Genomic DNA, 19,554 nt, shown 5'->3' with positions numbered 1-19,554 from the left:
TTAATTTGTCAGTCGATGAGTTGTCGATTCATTGTTGCAGCTCTACAGCTAATGAAAAAAAGCGACTTTGCACAAGAGATATAAACAGGAACACAAAAAAAAAATAGAAATAATTTTTCAAAATAAACTATGATGTGATGCGTCCCAAACGGGCACATGCATGGCCACATGTCACATTTGGTATTGTTAAATAGGATCGCGTCCCTCGCCAGATAGTCTTTAAAACCTCCATCTTGCACAACAGTAATAAACAGAATTATAAATAATACACGCTCAAAAAAGTCCTTGGGACTTTGAGACACCTTCATGATTAATGCGATGCGCCCTCTTGCCTGTTAGTCATGATAACCGGCACCTTGCAGAATAGAAATAAACACATCTGCTCGATATAATCTACAAAGTCAAAGCAATGTTTTTATAATAAAGTGATTTCAAATCTGGCACGGTTGAAATGATCGAGTGCAAGTACACCCTTCAGTCACAATGAGAAACCTTGATATCCAATACAAAATGGCCGTGGCAGCAGATGAACGTGTACAAAATGGAGGTGGATGCTTTTTGGTCGTTAAGCTTTTGTCAAGCTTGAGCTTGACGGGTTACAGGCCGTGGCAGATGCGACTCGGGTCGCTGGTGCCATTGTGACCCGTGTATCAAGTTGAAAACACCAGAGGGCTGAAATCAGATAAGACGGCGTCACTGTATCTGTAAATCTGACATTTTAGAATCCTAAAATTGACGTGTATGAATGCTGGACATGAAAATGGATGCTGTCTTTAAATCAGTGCGAAGGGCACACCTGCTCCTATTGTGTCCGGGACCCCGTAACCTCCTCCTCATATGGAATCGTTTATGAGCTGCACTGTTATTTGTCACCACGCGTGCTCTGTTGTGTTATTGAAGAAGCCGCGCGCTCAGTTAATAGCATGTGTAGGTGGGGAGATGCATATTTATTTTCAGGACCAAAAATAAAACACTTAATTGTCGCACGCTGTGCACAGCATATACGATGGGCAACCCACCAGCCACCTCACGCTGTGCACTTGCTTACTGTAATCCAAATACAAAAGGTCCATTAAAGTGCAGATAATAATGTTCACTTGGGATTGACACAGCGGTCAGATTTTTTTTTTTTTTTTTTAGGGCCAGAGTATGCGATGCCAAATGGCTGTTTCCTTGAATTGTTTTGCAAATGTAGCCCCAGAAGCCATTATAGCTTGAAGCAGCCATTTTAAGGTTATTTTGGCCATTTCCAGGGGTCTTTTAATCATGAACACAGAGCTTTTGTGCGATTGCTACCAAATTTGACAGGCAGACAAGGGCGAATTGGGAAACATTTTCGTTTTGTTCATTGCTGGTGGGCGGAGGGTGGCAGCCCCAAGTTAAATGACCCGCCATAAAACATGAAACTAATCACTGAGCTCATGAATGATTTGGAAATTCAGCCCTTTGAGCACGTGTCGTCTTCTTTAGCAACGTAGAATTTAATAGGCATCTTGATCATGAGTAGACCCACAAAAAATTATTCTCAAGAATCCACAAGCCACATGAAGTTGGTTGGTCATTTTGATTTGAAGCAGCAGTTACAGGGCGATTTTTAGCATTTTGAGAAGTCCTTCAATGACAGAGACCTTTTTTTTAATGTCTGATGACTACAAAATTATATGAACCATGTCGACGAGAGAGATGGACATTGCTAAATTGTCGAAACATAATTTTCATCATTGCATTTTAAAGAGAATTTGGATATTTTTAGAATTCAAAATGTTTTGAAAATTCAGCCCCCAAAGCCAGTTCCACTTAGCAAGACGAAATTCGGTACCTCGTAACTTGTCTTTGATTTCTTTTTTTTTTAAGCACATATTGATGGCGTCAGGTGGAATCCATGTGCCTCCAAAATCATCCATTTCCAGGAGACTCCTAAAACGGCATGTTTGTTAAACCATTAACATATCGTCTTCTTAAGATAACAAGCCATTTTTAATACTTTAATACTAGACTGGCCAATAATTTGTAAAAACAGTAACACTGACACATGTGGACTGACCCCAGCGATACACCAGACACGTGATTGACGTTCAATTGAGAGACATTTTTTTTTGGGCCATCGCCTGTGGTCGGAGCACGGTGGTAAAGTTTGATGACTCTCCATTAAATACAAACTCTAATCTGTGTAAGAGCTTGACAGAAACCTCTCTCGTAAGATGATTGCCACGCCCTGAAGAGATTCTTCTCACTGGCAGAAATGAACAGACTCAATTAAAAATATAACAAGCCAAGGGGACGTTCGGGGGGGTGGTGGGGGGCGTACAACTGCTGTTGGCTGTTTTTGTAAACCATTTAATACAAACTAATTGTCTGCCTGAGCGTCTTGGCACTGTCTCCCTCCTCCATCCGTCTTTTCTCCAACGAGTTGTCCTCCACAAGAGAGGGTTTATGTTTTGAAAGCCAGCGACTGTTTCTCTCAAACAAATGACCGGGATTGGTTCTCATGGGCCGTTTTTCATTTACTTATGGTGAATTATTTTGGCCTGAAGTTCGCCTGCTTCCATTATCTTGGCGTCATAAATTACAATCAGGTCCCTAATTTAGCAGGCGCCTTTGTCCACAGCGTCTCTGATGAAAACAAGTGTGTGCAGCATATCACAATGTTGTTGTTTCTTCTCCTACCGCGCATTGACCAAACAATTACCCTGCAGGAATGCGCTCAAAAAGTGCAATTAATGAACATCGATGGTGGTCTCAACGCAAATGGAATTTCTAAGGTTGAACACGATCCGGTCCACCTTTTTCCAAATAACTTTTCCTCAGGAGAAAATCATGGGAATCGGGGTCGGACCCGAACAAACTCCTTCTAGGGAATATGCCCAAATGCCACAAAAAAAATTGCAGGGCACACAGAGACAAACAACCATTGGAGCTCACAATCACACCTTTCAGGAACAGCGGTTATTGCAGTGGACAGCTGATCATGTTATCCGGTTATAGGTGTGCATGAAAGGGTTCATTTCCAAGTATGTGAGTGGCTTTTTTGTTTTTGTTTTTTTTTTTAACGGGGATCTGCTCAGAGATTCGGAGGGCCGTAAGCTGTGCAAGAAAGTCAAAGTTGACCCCGGCTCCAAAAGCAGCGCTGCCGAGCTGCTGCATTATAAGTAAGTCAGTCTGAAACTCGATAATTGCTCCTCTTCTAACTTCACCAACATCATTGTTCACTCCTCTGATGCATTTTTTTTTTTTTTTTTTTAAACAGAGATGGAACCTTCCACACGGAGTACAATAGGCCTGCCACCTTCAAGGTAAGCAGCGAGCTTCATGCCGTTGTTGTTTCGCACAATAGATGCATCAGTGAATACCTCAAGTACTGTTCATGAAGAAACTAACAGTCAAATGAAATGGCTATAGTTAGAGGTACATACATTAAATTTGATCGGTAACTTTATTGCTGTGTAGGACATTAAATATGTCATTGTGGGACATTAGAGGTTCAATAGACTAAACTACAATGTAAATGATGCGAGCCAAGAAGTCTTCACACAGTTATGCTCATAAGCTATATTTAAGGTCTCTAAATATGATACATTTGCGTAACTGTGGTACATTAGAGCTTCTGTAGACACCAAATGATGGAAATAAGCTATGATGTGAAAGTCGTTCACTACAACATCCAACTTTCCTTGTGTCTTGAATTTATTTATCTCATCCGTCTTTCAGTCCATGGTGGCTTTCCTGAAGGACCCCTCAGGGCCTCCGCTGTGGGAGGAAAACCCGGAAGCCAAAGACGTCGTCCACGTGGAAACAGAAAAAGTACGTTTCAAGGACGCCCGGGGAGCATTTTGAAGAAGCATTTTTGATTTTATGGGCCACTCCCAGACAGGTCAGAGGATATTGTAACCTCCACCACCCCCCCTCAAGGACCCTCACAGCAGTTCTGTGAAAACAGGTCATGTCTGAGCTTGTCCGGAGGCTCGCTGACTGGCATGACAATGTCGTGCTGTGTGATGAAAGAGCTTTCGGAGACATTGCGACGAATGTGATGCTTTTATTATGTGCCCCTCACACACTTTTCGTCTGGCTGTGCCTGTTTTGAAGGACTTTAGGAAGCTGCTGAAGAAAGAGGAGAGGCCGCTGCTCATGATGTTCTACGCGCCCTGTGAGTGTTTGCTCAACAACCTGGGCAACTTTTCTTTTGGGGGGGGGGGCGGACTTCTCCCTCCCCCCTGCGCACCAATCGGACCATGAAATTTGGTCGGCATCTCTACATTCTCGACATCCTTTTCCAGGGTGTGGCGTGTGTAAGAGGATGCAGCCCATCTTTCAGCAAGCTGCCACGGAGACAAAGGGGCGATATGTGAGTCTTCTCATCACAAAATCGTTTTGATCTTCTGTTAATTTGTGCGGCTCTTCATCATACCATATGATTTTGTTTATTCACATTGACCTGCAGTAGCGATTGTGATCCTGTTCCTGTTTTGGTCTTCTCTGTGTGTTTGAAGCGGTTCCGTATTTTCTCTGGCTGCAACATTCGACACAAATACGCATTGTTGAGCTCGACATCGCTCCTCTCATCCAAAATTAGATCATCACATCCCCAGATTTTCCATCCTTCCTTTGATGCTTTGACATTGCCATCTATAATTCGCGTTTCTCCTTTGATTTGGGGAATAAAATAATATTTCAGAAGCACTAAGCTGTACTGGCTGGGAAGAAAATAATCACTCACTTTTCACCAAACAAGCTGCACATTGTGTTTTTTGAGTTTTCACTCCATTGAGTGATGATGCCGCTTTTTACCTGTGCTGAAAGTGAGCAAAAATAACAGGAAATATCATTTGGGGATGACGTACAATCGCTTTGTAAGTCTCTCGGCGTTCAGTGACTGTCATAAAAAAGAACAGTGTTATCTTTTCAAAGATGAATTTCTGCTGCGACTCTTGTATGGGAGTATTTGGAACCTGGTATAGTTTTTCATCTTCACTGTGGCCTTTTGTTTTTTATTATATATAAGGTTCTGGCTGGCATGAACGTGCACCCATCCGAATTTGACGACCTCAAGCAAGAATTCAGCGTCAAAGGCTACCCGACCTTCTGCTACTTTGAGTGAGTGCTCCTGGCTTCCTGCATCAGTCAGTGATTTTTGAGACGCTAGACGTGTCGAGTCCATTTATGTCTCCGAAAAATGGCCTCTTGTCTGGTGTCTACTCTGTGTTCGGTCGTCTCAGTGCAGCTTGAAGAATCTTAAGAGCTCCTGAGTGGTGCATTCATTGAGGCTGACAGGTGTTGCCTTGCTCCTAAAGTGTTGATCTTCTCCCAAATTTCAACACCGCCACGACCTTGCTTCTTTCGTTCTTGGCTGAAATGACTTGAGGCATTTCAAGATAACTTTAAACAAACTTTTTGTTTGTTTGGTTGGGGAGGGGGGTTTGGGAGGGGGGTGTTAAAGGGCTTTCTCTGATAAAGATTTTGGAGAGCTGAGATCAAGTCGATACCTCGACTTGAAGAAATTGAAAACAAGAACAAGTCAAGGCAAAGACTTTGACAAAACACCACAGAGTCAAGACCACTCTTTTAAGTCGCCAACACCAAGACTTGAAAAAAGCGAGATCAAGACTTTAAAGAACCAAGACCCAGTCAACAATGACAAGTTAAGAAGGCGAGACCAAAACTGCGAGGGATTGACAACAATGAAAGAGAATGTTGATGGTCACATTTGTGGAAATCTACAAAACTCCAAATTCCTGACTGAAAGAATTCCGCAGTGCCGTTTCACACCGTTGCCAAACCGTCATAACTTTAAATAAACATCACACTGAAAGTGTCACTCAAAAGCGCTTCGGCTTTCAACAAAACATCTGCTGACCCAAAGAGGCTTATAAAACATTCACAGCAAAGTGTTTATTGTCTGACCAAGGTCATAACCAGGCATCTGTTGGTCTGCCAGTTAATTCTCCTCATGGTTGCTTTGGGACCCCCACCACCACCTCAACCAGCCCACGGCTCTATTTGCTCTCCCCTCCGCCGCCACTCGGGGCATCGCGAGCCATTTTCAGATATTGACTGAGTTTGTTAGCAGTGTGCAGGAGCTTAATCATCCCTATTTCCACATTAAACACCCTCATTCCAGCCTGGCCCTTTAATTAGATGAGGACTGATTAAGTGCTTGTGGGGTTAGCCAGGCCGTCTGTGTGTTTGTGCGCATTGTGTGTTTGCCGTCACACACATGCACAGTAAGCAGGGGGCCACATTAACGCCGGTGCCGTGCCAGCTAATGACCATGCCAGCCCAGTGGCTGCAGTTTAAAGAGCATCTCGCTGATAAAACAGCAGCTGATCACTTTTGGACGAAAGCGCTTTCATCAGCTTCGGAGCTATCGCAGCGCCGCACCTGCTGCGAGGACGCGTGTTCTCCACTCATTCAATTTACTCACCTTCTTTTATGATGAGGAACACAGGACTCGTCGGGTTTTTGATGTTTACTGAACCTGATGTGAACGGAAAAGCTGACCTGTGACCAAAAACAAGGCCAATATTTGATAACGCTCGTCATGTTTCCAAGACTGGTCCAGATACAAATACTGTATGAGGTATTGAGACCAAATCAGGACCAAAACTTTGTAGGCGTCACACTAAGTCTAGGCCGAGACATTAAGGGCTTTTGACCATGTCAAGACTTTGAGGGGTTGCGACTGAGGTTAGAGACCAAACGAAGACTAAAATCTTGCGGGCTTGAGAGTTCAACCCATTTTGCAGAACTTGAGACGTGTGGACATGCAACGAGAATGAGGAGAATAGTTGTTTTTGTGATAGGCGTGAAATAAGGGCAGTGCTGTTAAGCCACCAATCAAGGCCATTTTTTTTTTTTTTTGTACAAACCGCAAGCCCTCATTGGAAATATGAACTGTCAAGTTTTGTGTCTTATTTAGAAAGGGCAAGTTCCTCCACCACTACGAGAACTACGGGGCCACGGCCAAGGACATCGCCGAATGGATGAAGAAGTGAGTAGACGCGCCTCCACTATTCGCATCTTTCGGAAACATGTGGAGTGGATGCGTGACACCGTCGTCACCGTCTATGAAATATGCACGTGTGGTCAATACTAAATCTTGTGTTTCATGCTTATACGTGTGTGTGCGGTTCCGCGGCTGTTGTCACGAAGCAATGAAGGTCACAATCTTGTATCGCAATAAGCTGTTTCCTTGAATTGAGAGAGAGAGAGAATTGCATTTTAGTAGAGTGTGCTCGATAATGAGCCCTCGGGAGAGAATTGAATGTGTGTGGTACATAATTGTTGGATTTGAGAAAATTGTCTGTGTATATGTCGTGGGTAATTGTTGTGAGAGCGAGAGAATCGTCTGTGTCTGATCACCGTATTGTGTGTTTGTGTGTGTTGTTATTGCGGATGACAAAACTGAGTTTGTGTGTGCCAGAGACAGTGTGTGAGCGTGAGAGCAAGTGTGTGTGTGTGTGTGTGTGTGGGTGTGTGTTGTGTGTGTGTGTGTGTGTGTGTGTGTGTGTGTGTGTGTGTGTGTGTGTGTGTGTGTGTGTGTGTGTGAGTGTGAGAGAAAGAGATTACTGTGTGACAATTGGGAGCATATGTTCCTGTGTGAGAGAATTAAGAGCGGGGTGTGCGTGTGCTAGAGAGTGTGAAAGAGAGACACACGGGTTGTGTGTGTGAGAGGACTGAGAGCCAGCGAGTATCTGTGTGTCCATGTGCTATTGGCAGTGTACAAGTGTGATGTCATCCAGGCAGGGTGTATGTGTCATAAATGTGTTTATGTATCGTACTTGTGTGTGTGACATTTTGGTTCAGGGTGGACATGTGTCTGATTTACACACACACACACACACACACACACACACACACACACACACACAATCTGGATTTAAACACATTTCGTGTTTGTTTGTTTTTTTTTTTTTTTTTTTTATCAGCCCTCAGCCAGCACAGCCAAAGACTCCTGAGGTGTCCTGGTCCGAGACAGATTCGTCCGTCTTCCACCTGACAGACGAATCCTTCGATGTCTTCATGGAGGAACATCCAGCCGTCATGGTCATGTTCTACGCCCCCTGTAGGTTTCACGCCACACCAAAGGCTCACCATCAACCACCACATGTCAATCCACCACATGCACATTTTTAAATAGCATTATTTATTACTGTATCTTAATGTATGCCTCAGAAGTTGCCCCGGCACAGACAAAAGGCACTTCAGTGGTCCAACTAATTGTGCACCACACACATAAGGATTTCTGATCGTAAATATCAAACAGGTATAACATTTACAATTATCGGGCTCGATAATTTTCTGAGTTAATCGGGGAAGAAAAGCCACTCCTGACGTACCCCACACGGCAGGAAAATCACTTGACACCGCAAGATTTTAAAAATCAGTTGACCACACACACAAGGATTTTCAGTCGTAAATATTCAACAGGTTTAAAATTTACTATTGTCGGCTGCGACTCTTAACACAACCCACATTACAAGATATACACACACACACACACACACCGAGCTCTTCTGGCTGCACTCCAGCAAATGCGTTGCTGTCATTGGTGTAGATTAATGGTTCATCTCCCACCTGCCATCATCTTACATTTTCTGTCCACCTCTCAGCACAAACAATCATGCTCGGCCAGCGAGCTCATCACTGTGCGCATGGCCACAAACAACTTTTATCTTCTGCCCTGTGGCACCAAACAGCAAAGTTTGACAAGATATACACCCTGTCTTGTTCTTGTTTTATGTGTGTGTGTGTGCGTGTGTGTTTTTAACTAGACAACATGAGATCATCCCGCCGCTCACATTTTTGCATCAGCAAGATATTAATACAGATTTTTTTTTTTTTTTTAACAGCAGTACGTCCTTGTTGGCCCCAAGCATAACTGCTGGGAGCACACAGGAAATATCGTCAATGTCAGGATTTTATGCTATTTTTATGCATCATGTTGCAAGAACGTGTCGAATAGACGTGTAACTCAGGTTCAAACATGGATGCGATTGACTTTCAGAACCAAACTTACCTTTGTTTTCAGTCCTATTGTTTAAATACGTTCTCCATCTTAAATGCATGCAATGATTTAAGAACATTTTAACACTCTTAACTGTCATACAAGTGTTAAAAAAAAAAAAAGAGTCCTCCAGTCTAAATGTCAAATGCTGATGTCGTGTGCCACATAAAATGAAACTAGCGTAGCAACCTTCCTGTCAAACAGCTCACAGGGCTGTCACAGAAGATGCAAATCAGCTTGACGCAAGCGTCAAAAGAAGTAAACCAGTCTCATACGTATCAGAGGGCGAAATAAACCTCTCAGACTCACGCCAATAAAATCAACTGCTCTCATGCCAAAACGTCCTTCATACGTACATAAAACATTGAAACCTACAGCTCGCGGATTGTGTGAGAACCTAACATGGCTGCCGAGAGCAGCATAAATTAACCTGTCCATGTGGTGTCTTAGTTTTTTTCATTTTAACACCTTATCATTATCTGTTGCTGCGTGTACAATTGTGAGGATAAAATGAATTTTCCATGAGGGAATCAGGTTGTTACATAAAAAGCAAAGTGCTGTGAAGATCATCCAGGTGAACTGTAATGCCACCAGAGGAAAAATTACCGGGAGTTGAACGCTAGTGGAACTTCTCAGGGACGACGGCGCCGTGTGTGTGCGAGTAGCTTATTGATTTCGAACGGTGTGCAGCGTGCTCGTCGAGGAGAAGGAAGTGCTCTTTGGCCACAATCTGCATGATCGCACGCCTGGCAGCCGCGTCCCTTGTCCGACACGCCGGCTGATTTATAGCCTGCACCAGCGCTGAAGAAAGGAGGCGCTCAACTGTTTTGACAAGGGCAATTTAGCACCTTTGGAAATGTACCAATTTACTTCCACGCGGCGGCGGAGGGTGTATGCCATCAAACGGCCATACGTCTTCAGCAACGACATCTTGTAGAGGCGGCGCGCGACAAATACTGGGCTCGGGCTCTATTAAACGCCTCGGAAGCTGATGTGGTGTTTTTGTAGCGATTTACTGAAAGGGACCAATGTGCGCACTCTCGCGTTCTGGCAGCCTTCTTCATTAAGAAAAGTTTAGCGCCTGGATTCCAATTTGACGCGGACTTAGCACGACATTACGCGAGGTGGCCTTTGTGTACAGTTACAGTTGGGTGCATACTGACACATTGCACAGTGGTTGCCATGACCACACTCTCTCCAATCATCTTTCCCCTTTGAAATGAACCGAAATGCCTTTAAAACATTCTCAATGAATCCAGCAGTTTGGTTGTTTTTTACAAAAATAGAACTCTGCCGTATAATATGCTATTTTATTTTTTAAAAAACATGAAGTTGTGACATGACTAGAATGAAAAGAATTTGACAGTTTTGGACTTTTTGCTACAGTTCATTGGACATCGTGCTGCTGCTTTTGATGTGCGCATCTTGGACACATTCTGTACATGGACATAATCTCTTTGCAGGTTTACATGAAGATCACCTGTCCACATGGAGAGACCAGTCTCCCTGTACACACACACACACACATACACACACACACACTCACGCAAGCGGCGCATGTACACACGCCGCCTATTAAATATACAATGCCTCTATATGGATACACACTTTTCTGCTCTGTTCATTGAGTGAGACATCCTCTTGAAATGTGTGTATCTTAAGGGTGTGGCCACTGCAAAAAGATTAAGCCAGACTATGAAGAAGCTGCCCAAATACTCAACAAAGATCCAAAGGTGATTTATTTTTCTTTTTTTTTTTTTCTTCTTATAGTGTAATGTGACTCTGATTAGTTCATCCCCTCCCTGCTGTTCTCCCGTGTCTAATCTCTGCCTTGAAATGTGCCTTGGCAGAGTCCGGGCGTGTTGGCGGCAGTGGACGCCACCGTCCACAAGGCTGTGGGGGATCGCTTCAAAATTTCCGGATTCCCCACCCTGAAGTACTTTGAGAAAGGACAGGAGACGTACACGCTGCCGCACATTCGCACCAAAGAGAAGATCGTCGACTTTATGCACAAGTGAGGGAGGCACCATTTTGACAAAAATATACAAGTATGACATCACAAACGCACTTTTCTAGTCTACTCGTGATGTCTTCATTGTCTCCTTTTGGTCGTAAAGCAATGGGAAAATGTGCGTCCGGTAGGGGAAAGTCATGGGTGGAGAGGCTTAACTGGGAAATGTACAGGAAGTTTGACATCATTGCAGGCTCCATTCAGGCCAAATGCAGAACGCGACATAAGATCACGCTCCTTTTATAGCGCATGAGATTCTTTCTTAGTTTAAAATCGTAATCATATCCAGAGGAGTTGGGCTAGTCGCTCTCATTTGAAACTGCACAATGTATACGGTAGTCTTGTTTTAACCTTTGAAAAAAGAATTGATGGTAGTCTTTAAAATGTCGACAATACAGTATACTGTATTTCACGGCTCTCCATGCTCCAGTCCGCAGGCCCCGCCGCCTCCGGAGCAGTCCTGGGAGGACAAGCCCTCCAGCGTCCTCCATCTTGGCTCGGAGGACTTCCGAGAGGCCCTGAAGAAGAAGAAACACAGTCTGGTCATGTTCTACGCTCCATGTGAGACTCGCATACTCCCTAACTCGGGGTCGACGTTAAACTTTCAAATCTTTAAAATGACACCTCCTGGTTGAAGTCGGCTATTCGGACTGTAGAAGTTTGAGATCTCATGGCCTCCCCTGGGATCGGCTGTGATCATTTCCTGGGTTTTAACCAAATGACATACGTAAGCCCTAGCCAGTTGCCAAAATCTCCTCATCGTGCGGCATTCGGACTCCGCCTCAGCCCCAGGGAGACGGAGGATAGCCAACAATTGTGGGGAAATAAAGAACACATCACAGGACCACCTGTTTTTAACATGTCCTGATGAACATGGAAGTGTGTAAGAGCTTATTAACCATGAAAATAGCTGAAGAGAAATGAGTCATCCTGACAGCGTGTGTCGGCTTCATGGAAAGGAAAAAAAAAATCTTGGCAGCTAAAGAAACAGCAATCCTCAAATATGTTACCTCATTTTCATGCTTTCAAGTAACAAAAAAAATAACAAAACCAAAATCATCATCTTACTGCGTGGTCAAAATGTCCACGAAGGAACATGAACAGGCAATTAAAATCTGCAACTTAATCAGACTACCTTAAATCTCACTAAAATTGATTCAGGTTAAAATACTCCTCAAGTAAATCCCGGAAAAGTTGCACAGCCTAGCATACGAATACCGTAAAACCTCAAAATTTACGCAGGTTAAAATAATGCTTCCCGAAACCGAAACCCACCCTAAATGTGACACATAAGACTTTTTTTTTTGTATCCCCAAAAAGTTATGCATGTTGCAAAAGACTAACTAAGCTACCAGAACTCCCACAAAAGTTACACCAGTAAAATAAGACCACTATAACCCCCCCCCCCAAAAAAAATCAACCAAATTAGAATGACTTATTTTGAATCCACAAAAAGTCAGCCTTGTTAAAATGTGACTACCTGACATCCCCCAACCAGCAATAGTTGCTCTGTTTCAGGCATGACTACTACTTCGAAACTTCCAACGAGACTGCTATAAATTGTTCAAACAAGGCAACTGTAAATCCTCAACAATGGTGCGCAGTTAAAAACGCCACTCCCTTGTAAATAGTTGCAGAGGTTAAAATACACCTACTTGAAATCCCACCCAAAGTTGCCCGCCATAATATAAGACCACCTTAAATCCCTCAAAATTCTCTCGACATTTTATGTTGATGTTCGAGTAAGATGTTGTCTGTGAATGGAGTCAAAAGTGATCGTGTTTATAGCGCCCATAAAAAGATGGACTGTGCGCTTACACGGCAGTGAATCCGCTCTAAGGCCACATCAACACCCTCGGTAGCAGCGCATGGAGTTGACAAATGTGTGTTGTGGACCGGTGTGACACTTTTGTCGTCTTCCTTGGCAGGGTGTCCGCACTGTAAAAACGCTGTCCCTCACTTCACGACTGCAGCGGAACTCTTCAAAGAAGACCGCAAAGTGAGTCCCACACTGACGCGCTTCACCTTCAAAAGTACACAACTACAAAAACACCAGAAGTGAGCATTATTATTTTGGTTACGCTAGATTATTTATTTATTTTTTTAAAGACCTTATTCTCTAGTTTGTTTTGGTGTAATATTTTGGGAAAATGACAAAATAAAATAGAATTAACATATGAAATTGACAAGTCAAAGAATTCGATTAAACATCCGTGGGTTACTCGTAGTTGAAGGCACCCTGGTAATATAACGTACATTTTGCACGCTAACAAAATACATTGAAAAAGATTTTCCTAAAATGCATTGATCGGCGAATCTTTGTAAAAATGCTTGATGAAAGTTTACTCGCAAATGGAAAAAAAAAAAAAGATCATACAGCCTCCTCACAATGTATCTGCAGACTCACCCTGTTGTTTTTCTTTTTGGACCGAGGTAAGTTCAAAAGTTGAGCGAGCGCTCTTGCATCACGTCTAATATTTCTGGGCGCGTGTCAGCAAGGAATGCGACAAAGCCAATCAAACCGCGGTAGGCGAGGCACGCTTACAGGCAGTCACGGGAGGACACCTCCGTCTGTCCTCTATCAGCGCATAATAGCTCCCGACTCACACGTCGCGAGCGTGTCGTATTGCGCTTGCGTCAGGACGCACTCGACCTTTTTGAGACTGCTCGTTTCTCATTTGCGCGGAATTGCTTTTAAATTGTTGTCAGATGGCGTCTTAGTCAGTGAGGCGCTTTTCTGAGGCAACCCTCCCGCAACACGCCTCGGTAAACGTGCAACACAACAAGCTTTCAGGGCCCCGTGTCATCGTTGTCACTGTTGCGGGTTGTTAGGTCACCCCTGGCAAAAACAGCTTCTCTACCGCGTCAGCCAAGCGGAGACGCCCTGCACCTCAGAAAACAACTACTAACAAAACGGACCACACCAACAAAGTCTTCTTGGCACTCTTCCTTCCACCGTGCAGGAAATTAGAATGTTGCTAGCATTGGAACCACTGTTGACATTTTTGTTAGTTTCTTTTTGTTGGGGATTGGGGGAGGACGGGTGGAGGAGGGGGGGGTAGTTGCCAGACGGGTCGGAAAAGTCACTACATAGAGCGAAAAATCTTTTAGTTCGAAACAACTCCTGCTCTCTACCTCATTTGTACTAGCGTCCATATGTGCGCACATAAAACAAAAAAACCCAAAACTTTCAAAATAAAAGTGCCACCTATTTTAACGTTTGACTTTGAGTTTGTGCTCAAAGGGGGCCGGTCCAGAGACTGCGGGCAGGCCGGTTGTGGCCCCGCAGCCGTACTTCCACATCTCTTTTCGATGACTCCTTATCGTTTTGTTTAAAATGCATATTTCCTGAAATGACTGCAAATCGTCCAAAAGTTGTGCATGTCACAATGAGACTTCGGTAAGTCCCCCCCAAAATTGTACAGGCTGAAATAAAAGTGCCTAAAATCCCCCAAAGTTGTACAGATGAAAATCAAACTACCGTAAATACCCCTCCCCAAAACTTACAATAAGAGAGGAACTTGGAAGTGGACTGATGGCTTGTTTTGCTGTCGTGACAGCACTAGAATTCAGTGTCCTCCGAGGACAATATGTCTCCACTAGTGCTGCCTCCCTCCTGTCAGCCGTAATGCACTGGACTGTAACATATTGACTTGTTAGAGCGCCTCCTCCTCCTCTGAACAACACCCCCCAACCCCACTTGCCACTAATCAATGATGACCTCACCCGAGTTCGTCATTGGACGCTCGCTGAGCTGAGCTCCAAGACAAATATGCAGCATGCTGACGTGACGTATTTTGTGCTTGATGTATTTCCGAGCGTGAAGGAAGTTGCGCCTCGCTGCGTGTTTCTCACAATCAATGGCAGGTGGATCGATAAGATGATTGGCAGCGCTCCGGTGAAGAAGCAAGTGTCGAGTGACTTCATTTTGTCCTGTCACTATCTGGCATTGATTGCTCGCATGGCCCTTAACAAACTCATCTTATATTAGTAGTCGCAACTGCAGCCCGTGCTTCGTTTTCTGGCTTTCTTTCTTTCTTGAAGTTGGTGCATCTTTTTCAGCTTAATGTGGAGCACACCACCATCATGCTTTTTCCATTTTTCCCAATCCTGAAAAAGAGGCTCAAAGTGAACAAAAATAGTGCCGGGGGACTTCTGCGCAACACAGCAGTCAGTCAAAGGCATCATCGGCGCAGCTTTGCTTAGCTTCCGCAATCTCTTTTATCGTCACACCTCGTATACTTTTCACCCATAAATGATTACTTTCAAAAACTATGTTGAAACAAACAACTGCCACTGACCCGCTGCCATTTTTTTGGCAGAGCAGAAGGATCTCTCTTGTCAGCACACGGCGAGCTAAAACGTTTAGCGCCTTTTCCTGTCCTCAGCACAATCTTCCACATGGCCCGGTCGCTAGCGTGACCGCCCGATATGCGCCACTCAGCACTCTGAGGGAGCGGCATGACATTTCAGCAGTCCCGAAAATGACGCCGGGCACGGCTCGACATTTACGCCTCATCGGCCCCCGCCCGTCTCCGCTCCACGTTACGGACTCCCGGAATCAACCTTCATTCGCGTGAGAAGTATGTAGCAGGATGGACCTTTTCAAAGGCCGTTTTATAGTTATTGGATATCCTTTCTGTATATTTTGACAGTGTTGGTCTACCGTTCACAAAGCACACAGAGTGCTAACATCTTTACCCAAACAGTTAAAACAAACAAAAAAAGACCATGAAGGCGCCAAAATGCTGGCTACTTTTGTGTGAATCTATGCGTTAAAGGTCGTCTGTATAATAATGTTCAACGGATAATTTGATTTGAGTTGTGACCGCACCGTGAATGCACGCTTTTGCTTCCAGCAAGCGTGTGACGTGAATGTATTCTTCCTTCCCTGAACGTGCTTTAAGCTGTTTCATAACATCCCAGTTGCAGTTAACTGCAAAACTAAACGCACAACAAAAATAATTACACACGCTGTATATCAACATCGTCGCTTGCTTATACTCGTGCATGATATCTCTTCAAGTATTGCGAGTAGAAACACATACGTTCCTGTTCCTGTTCCCGTTTCTTTCAGATCGCCTACGCAGCGGTAGACTGCACCAAAGGACAAAACCTCTGTTTCATAACATCCCAGTTGCAGTTAACTGCAAAACTAAACGCACAACAAAAATAATTACACACGCTGTATATCAACATCGTTGCTTGCTAATACTCGCGCATGATATTTCTTCAAGTATTGCGAGTAGTAACACATACGTTCCTGTTCCTGTTTCTTTCAGATCGCCTACGCAGCGGTAGACTGCACCAAAGGACAAAACCACGAGCTGTGCAAGCAGGAGGGCGTGGAGGGCTACCCGACCTTCAACCACTATAACTACGCGAAATTTGTGGACAAGTACCACGGAGATCGCGGGGTGAGCTGAATGAAGTTCTCCTTTTGATGACTTAGCTGGGATATCATTGGCTGGTTGTCTTTGGACAGCAGTCATTGGAGCAGGCACCCAAAATTAAGCGCTTGTTGCCATTATTACATTCATAAACGTATCTAAATAGAATTATGAATTTAGAAAGCAACATTTCAAACAATGTCTTTACAATATACAGTACTGGCAACGGTGAAAAATTAAGTTCCAAAAGAAAAAAAAAATGAATCAAGAAATTCAAATTGTTTTTTTTTTTTGTTTGTTTGTTTTTTTTACTTTTTTTTTTTAACTACATTTTTTGATGCAGATTTTGGGCAAGCCTTTAAAATAGTGTCGCTGTTAGGTATAAGCCCCAAATGTTCAAATATGGTCAATGTCATATATTTCTCCGCAATTGGGTACTCTTAATCTTTCCCCACATTGTCACGTTCTTTTTATGCATTATAAACTAATTCAAATTATGAATTTAGAAAGCAACATTTCAAACAATGTCTTCACAATATACAGTAATGGCAACGGTGAAAAATTGAGTTCCAAAAGAAAAAAATATGAATCAAGAAATTCAAATTGGGTTTTTTTTTTTAATTTTTTTTTTTTTTTTTGTTTGTTTGTTTTTTTTACTTTTTTTTTTTAACTACATTTTTTGATGCAGATTTTGGGCAAGCCTTTAAAATAGTGTCGCTGTTAGGTATAAGCCCCAAATGTTCAAATATGGTCAATGTCATATATTTCTCCGCAATTGGGTACTCTTAATCTTTCCCCACATTGTCACGTTCTTTTTATGCATTATAAACTAATTCAAAGTGTTGAAAATATTTATTAATGTCTATAGCTACCGTATCTTTGATACTGGAACTATCTGGGAGGGGCTGTACAACTCCGCCACTTCTTCACCCAGCAGGAGTCCTGCAGCATTTTGTCCCCTCAAGATTAAAGGTCTAGATGTTTTTTGGATTTTTTTTTTTTTGTTTGTTTGTTTGTTTTTTTTCCATTTTTTTTTTTAACTACATTTTTTTGATGCCGATTTTGGGCAAGCCTTTAAAATAGTGTCGCTGTTAGGTATAAGCCCCAAATATTCAAATATGGTCAATGTCATATTTTTTTCCGCAAATGGGTACTCTTAATCTTTCCCCACATTGTCACGTTCTTTTTATGCATTATAAACTAATTCAAAGTGTTGAAAATATTTATTAATGTCTATAGCTACCGTATCTTTGATACTGGAACTATCTGGGAGGGGCTGTACAACTCCGCCACTTCTTCACCCAGCAGGAGTCCTGCAGCATTTTGTCCCCTCAAGATTAAAGGTCTAGATGTTTTTTGGATTTTTTTTTTTTTGTTTTGTTTTTTTAAACAGTAACGAGTGAAAACTGTTAAGTTAGATCCATTTGAGTTTGCTGTTTTGTAGCAGGAACTGCTCTGCTTCTTTTTTGCTTGCTAACATTATTGATGTTATAAAGCAATACTGCAAATACTTACAGATGAAATAAGCTTGTATATTAGTGTGACCTCCTCCTCCTTCCAGGAAGCCGGATTCATCGGCTTCATGCGCAGCCTGCGAGGCCGCGATCAGGAGAAAGTCCTTAAGAAGAAGGAGGAGCTCTGATGACGATGGAAGGCCGCTTGAACCCCCCCAGAACCTCCAACCCCTTTCAAGGGCCCCATCAGCACTGACACAGGAGACAAAAATGACCTCAAATATTTTGAATACCACGCTAATCACGTTTTGTTTTTTCTTTTTTGGGGGCGGGCGCAGTACACCAAACTCGCCTGGACACTGTGACTGATTATGTGACAAGCTACATGCTAATCTATGCAATTCCCAAGATGGCGGTCAGGGGGTCCCGGCAGACTTCCTGTCCAGAGCCGTCCACCATCTTGTTTATGGCTGCTCATCAACATGCGACGCCACGGTTAGCATAGCAACGTGGCGTGACATCAATCCTGGCCAAAGGGTGAGTTTTTGTCTTTAAATGGTGGCCTTAAAATAGTAAGAATTCCAACAGAGGCCCGGTGCCTTTTGCTTGGTTTTCTTCCGCCCTTCAAGTCAAGAACAACGATGCCAAATATGGCATCAAACGACATTTTTTTTTTAAATACTTTTTTTTTGTCCACCCTTCTCCAAATATGTCAATGAGAAGATAATCATTTTTTTCCCACAACTTTTGTCAGTCTTAAAAAATGGCGGTTTGACAAAGAAATGAGACGTCAGTCTCCATATATTTTGTCCATTTTCAGATACCACAATGAAAAATGTGTTATCTCCCAATTTTGCAGCTTTTTTTCCTCAAGTCACATCGCAAACAATATTAATTCAAGTTGTTATTTTTCTACAAGATACCGGTAGTTTAAATATGGGAGATATTAGCTGTGACAAAGAAATGAGACTTTCACCCTCCATATTTTGATATTTCGTTAGCCCCTTTTGAGACTGGCCAATATTTTTTGTCTGCCCATTACAAAATATGACGAGTAAAATAAGAGTCATTTTTTAGGGAACATTTATGGTGAGAGAAAATCTAATTGTATTGATTTTCTGGAAACAAATAGAAGACATAATGTACCAAAAAAAAAAAATGTGGATGTGAAATGCGCCAATATAGAAGAAAGACTGGCAAATATTTTTTGAAAACATGCTGATGAAAATTTCTATTCAATTTTTTGCAAAAAAAAAAAAAATACATATATAGAGAGAATTTTGGAAATTTGACGTGTGACAAAGAAATATTTCGATATGTCTTACAATTTCCAACTGTTCCGAGCTTTTCTGTAGCACAAGTTTTCATGTTGATCATCAAACATTTCAGTTCCGGAGTGGTAAATTTAAGGTTCTCAGGGATCACAAGACAATTAAAGGGAGCGCATTGTCATTTTTCCTGTGGTTTTGTTTTGCCAAATGACAACAACAAAAGAAAGAAAATAAGAGAATCACCCCGTGTCCTATTTGGTGTTATTACTGGAAAATTCCAAGCAGGGACATCTGGTGAGATCATTCCAGTTCATTGGGATATAATAGGAAGAGCATCCGTCTAATCCCAAAAAGTGTGTGTATGTGTGTGTATGTGTGTGTGTGTGTGTGTGTGTGTGTGTGTGTGTGTGTGTGTGTGTGTGTG

At 42.8% G+C, this 19,554-nt stretch overlaps 2 protein-coding genes and 1 long non-coding RNA gene across 4 annotated transcripts in view; 2 read left to right on the top strand and 1 right to left on the bottom strand.

The window, feature by feature from the left end:
- Positions 1-19,113, top strand: part of pdia5 (protein disulfide isomerase family A, member 5) — a 28,334-nt gene extending 9,221 nt beyond the window's left edge. For both annotated transcript variants that reach the window (XM_019879944.1, XM_019879951.1), the window contains exons 4-17: positions 3,066-3,149; positions 3,248-3,293; positions 3,709-3,801; positions 4,087-4,147; positions 4,278-4,345; positions 5,003-5,094; positions 6,917-6,988; positions 7,926-8,062; positions 10,667-10,737; positions 10,855-11,018; positions 11,446-11,576; positions 12,944-13,014; positions 16,298-16,432; positions 17,967-19,113. In XM_019879944.1, the coding sequence (XP_019735503.1) occupies positions 3,066-3,149; positions 3,248-3,293; positions 3,709-3,801; positions 4,087-4,147; positions 4,278-4,345; positions 5,003-5,094; positions 6,917-6,988; positions 7,926-8,062; positions 10,667-10,737; positions 10,855-11,018; positions 11,446-11,576; positions 12,944-13,014; positions 16,298-16,432; positions 17,967-18,047 (1,306 nt within the window). In that variant the 3' untranslated portion in view covers positions 18,048-19,113. The remainder of the gene's footprint in view (positions 1-3,065; positions 3,150-3,247; positions 3,294-3,708; positions 3,802-4,086; positions 4,148-4,277; positions 4,346-5,002; positions 5,095-6,916; positions 6,989-7,925; positions 8,063-10,666; positions 10,738-10,854; positions 11,019-11,445; positions 11,577-12,943; positions 13,015-16,297; positions 16,433-17,966) is intronic.
- Positions 11,071-17,400, bottom strand: LOC109521973 (uncharacterized). The gene is made up of 2 exons (XR_002169471.1): positions 17,278-17,400; positions 11,071-11,533 (listed from the first exon to the last, which is right to left on the bottom strand). It is a non-coding gene; the product is annotated as an uncharacterized LOC109521973 (long non-coding RNA).
- Positions 18,315-19,554, top strand: part of sec22a (SEC22 homolog A, vesicle trafficking protein) — an 11,089-nt gene continuing 9,849 nt past the window's right edge. The window contains exon 1 of the mRNA XM_019880090.1: positions 18,315-18,396. The gene's annotated coding sequence lies outside the window, so the exon portion shown is untranslated. The remainder of the gene's footprint in view (positions 18,397-19,554) is intronic.

This window comes from Hippocampus comes, unplaced genomic scaffold (assembly GCF_001891065.2).
Source record: "Hippocampus comes isolate QL1 unplaced genomic scaffold, H_comes_QL1_v1.1 scaffold214, whole genome shotgun sequence".
In the NCBI taxonomy this organism is placed as follows: domain Eukaryota; kingdom Metazoa; phylum Chordata; class Actinopteri; order Syngnathiformes; family Syngnathidae; genus Hippocampus; species Hippocampus comes.
Note: the sequence above shows the minus strand (reverse complement) of the source record. Positions and strands in the feature narration are given on the sequence as shown.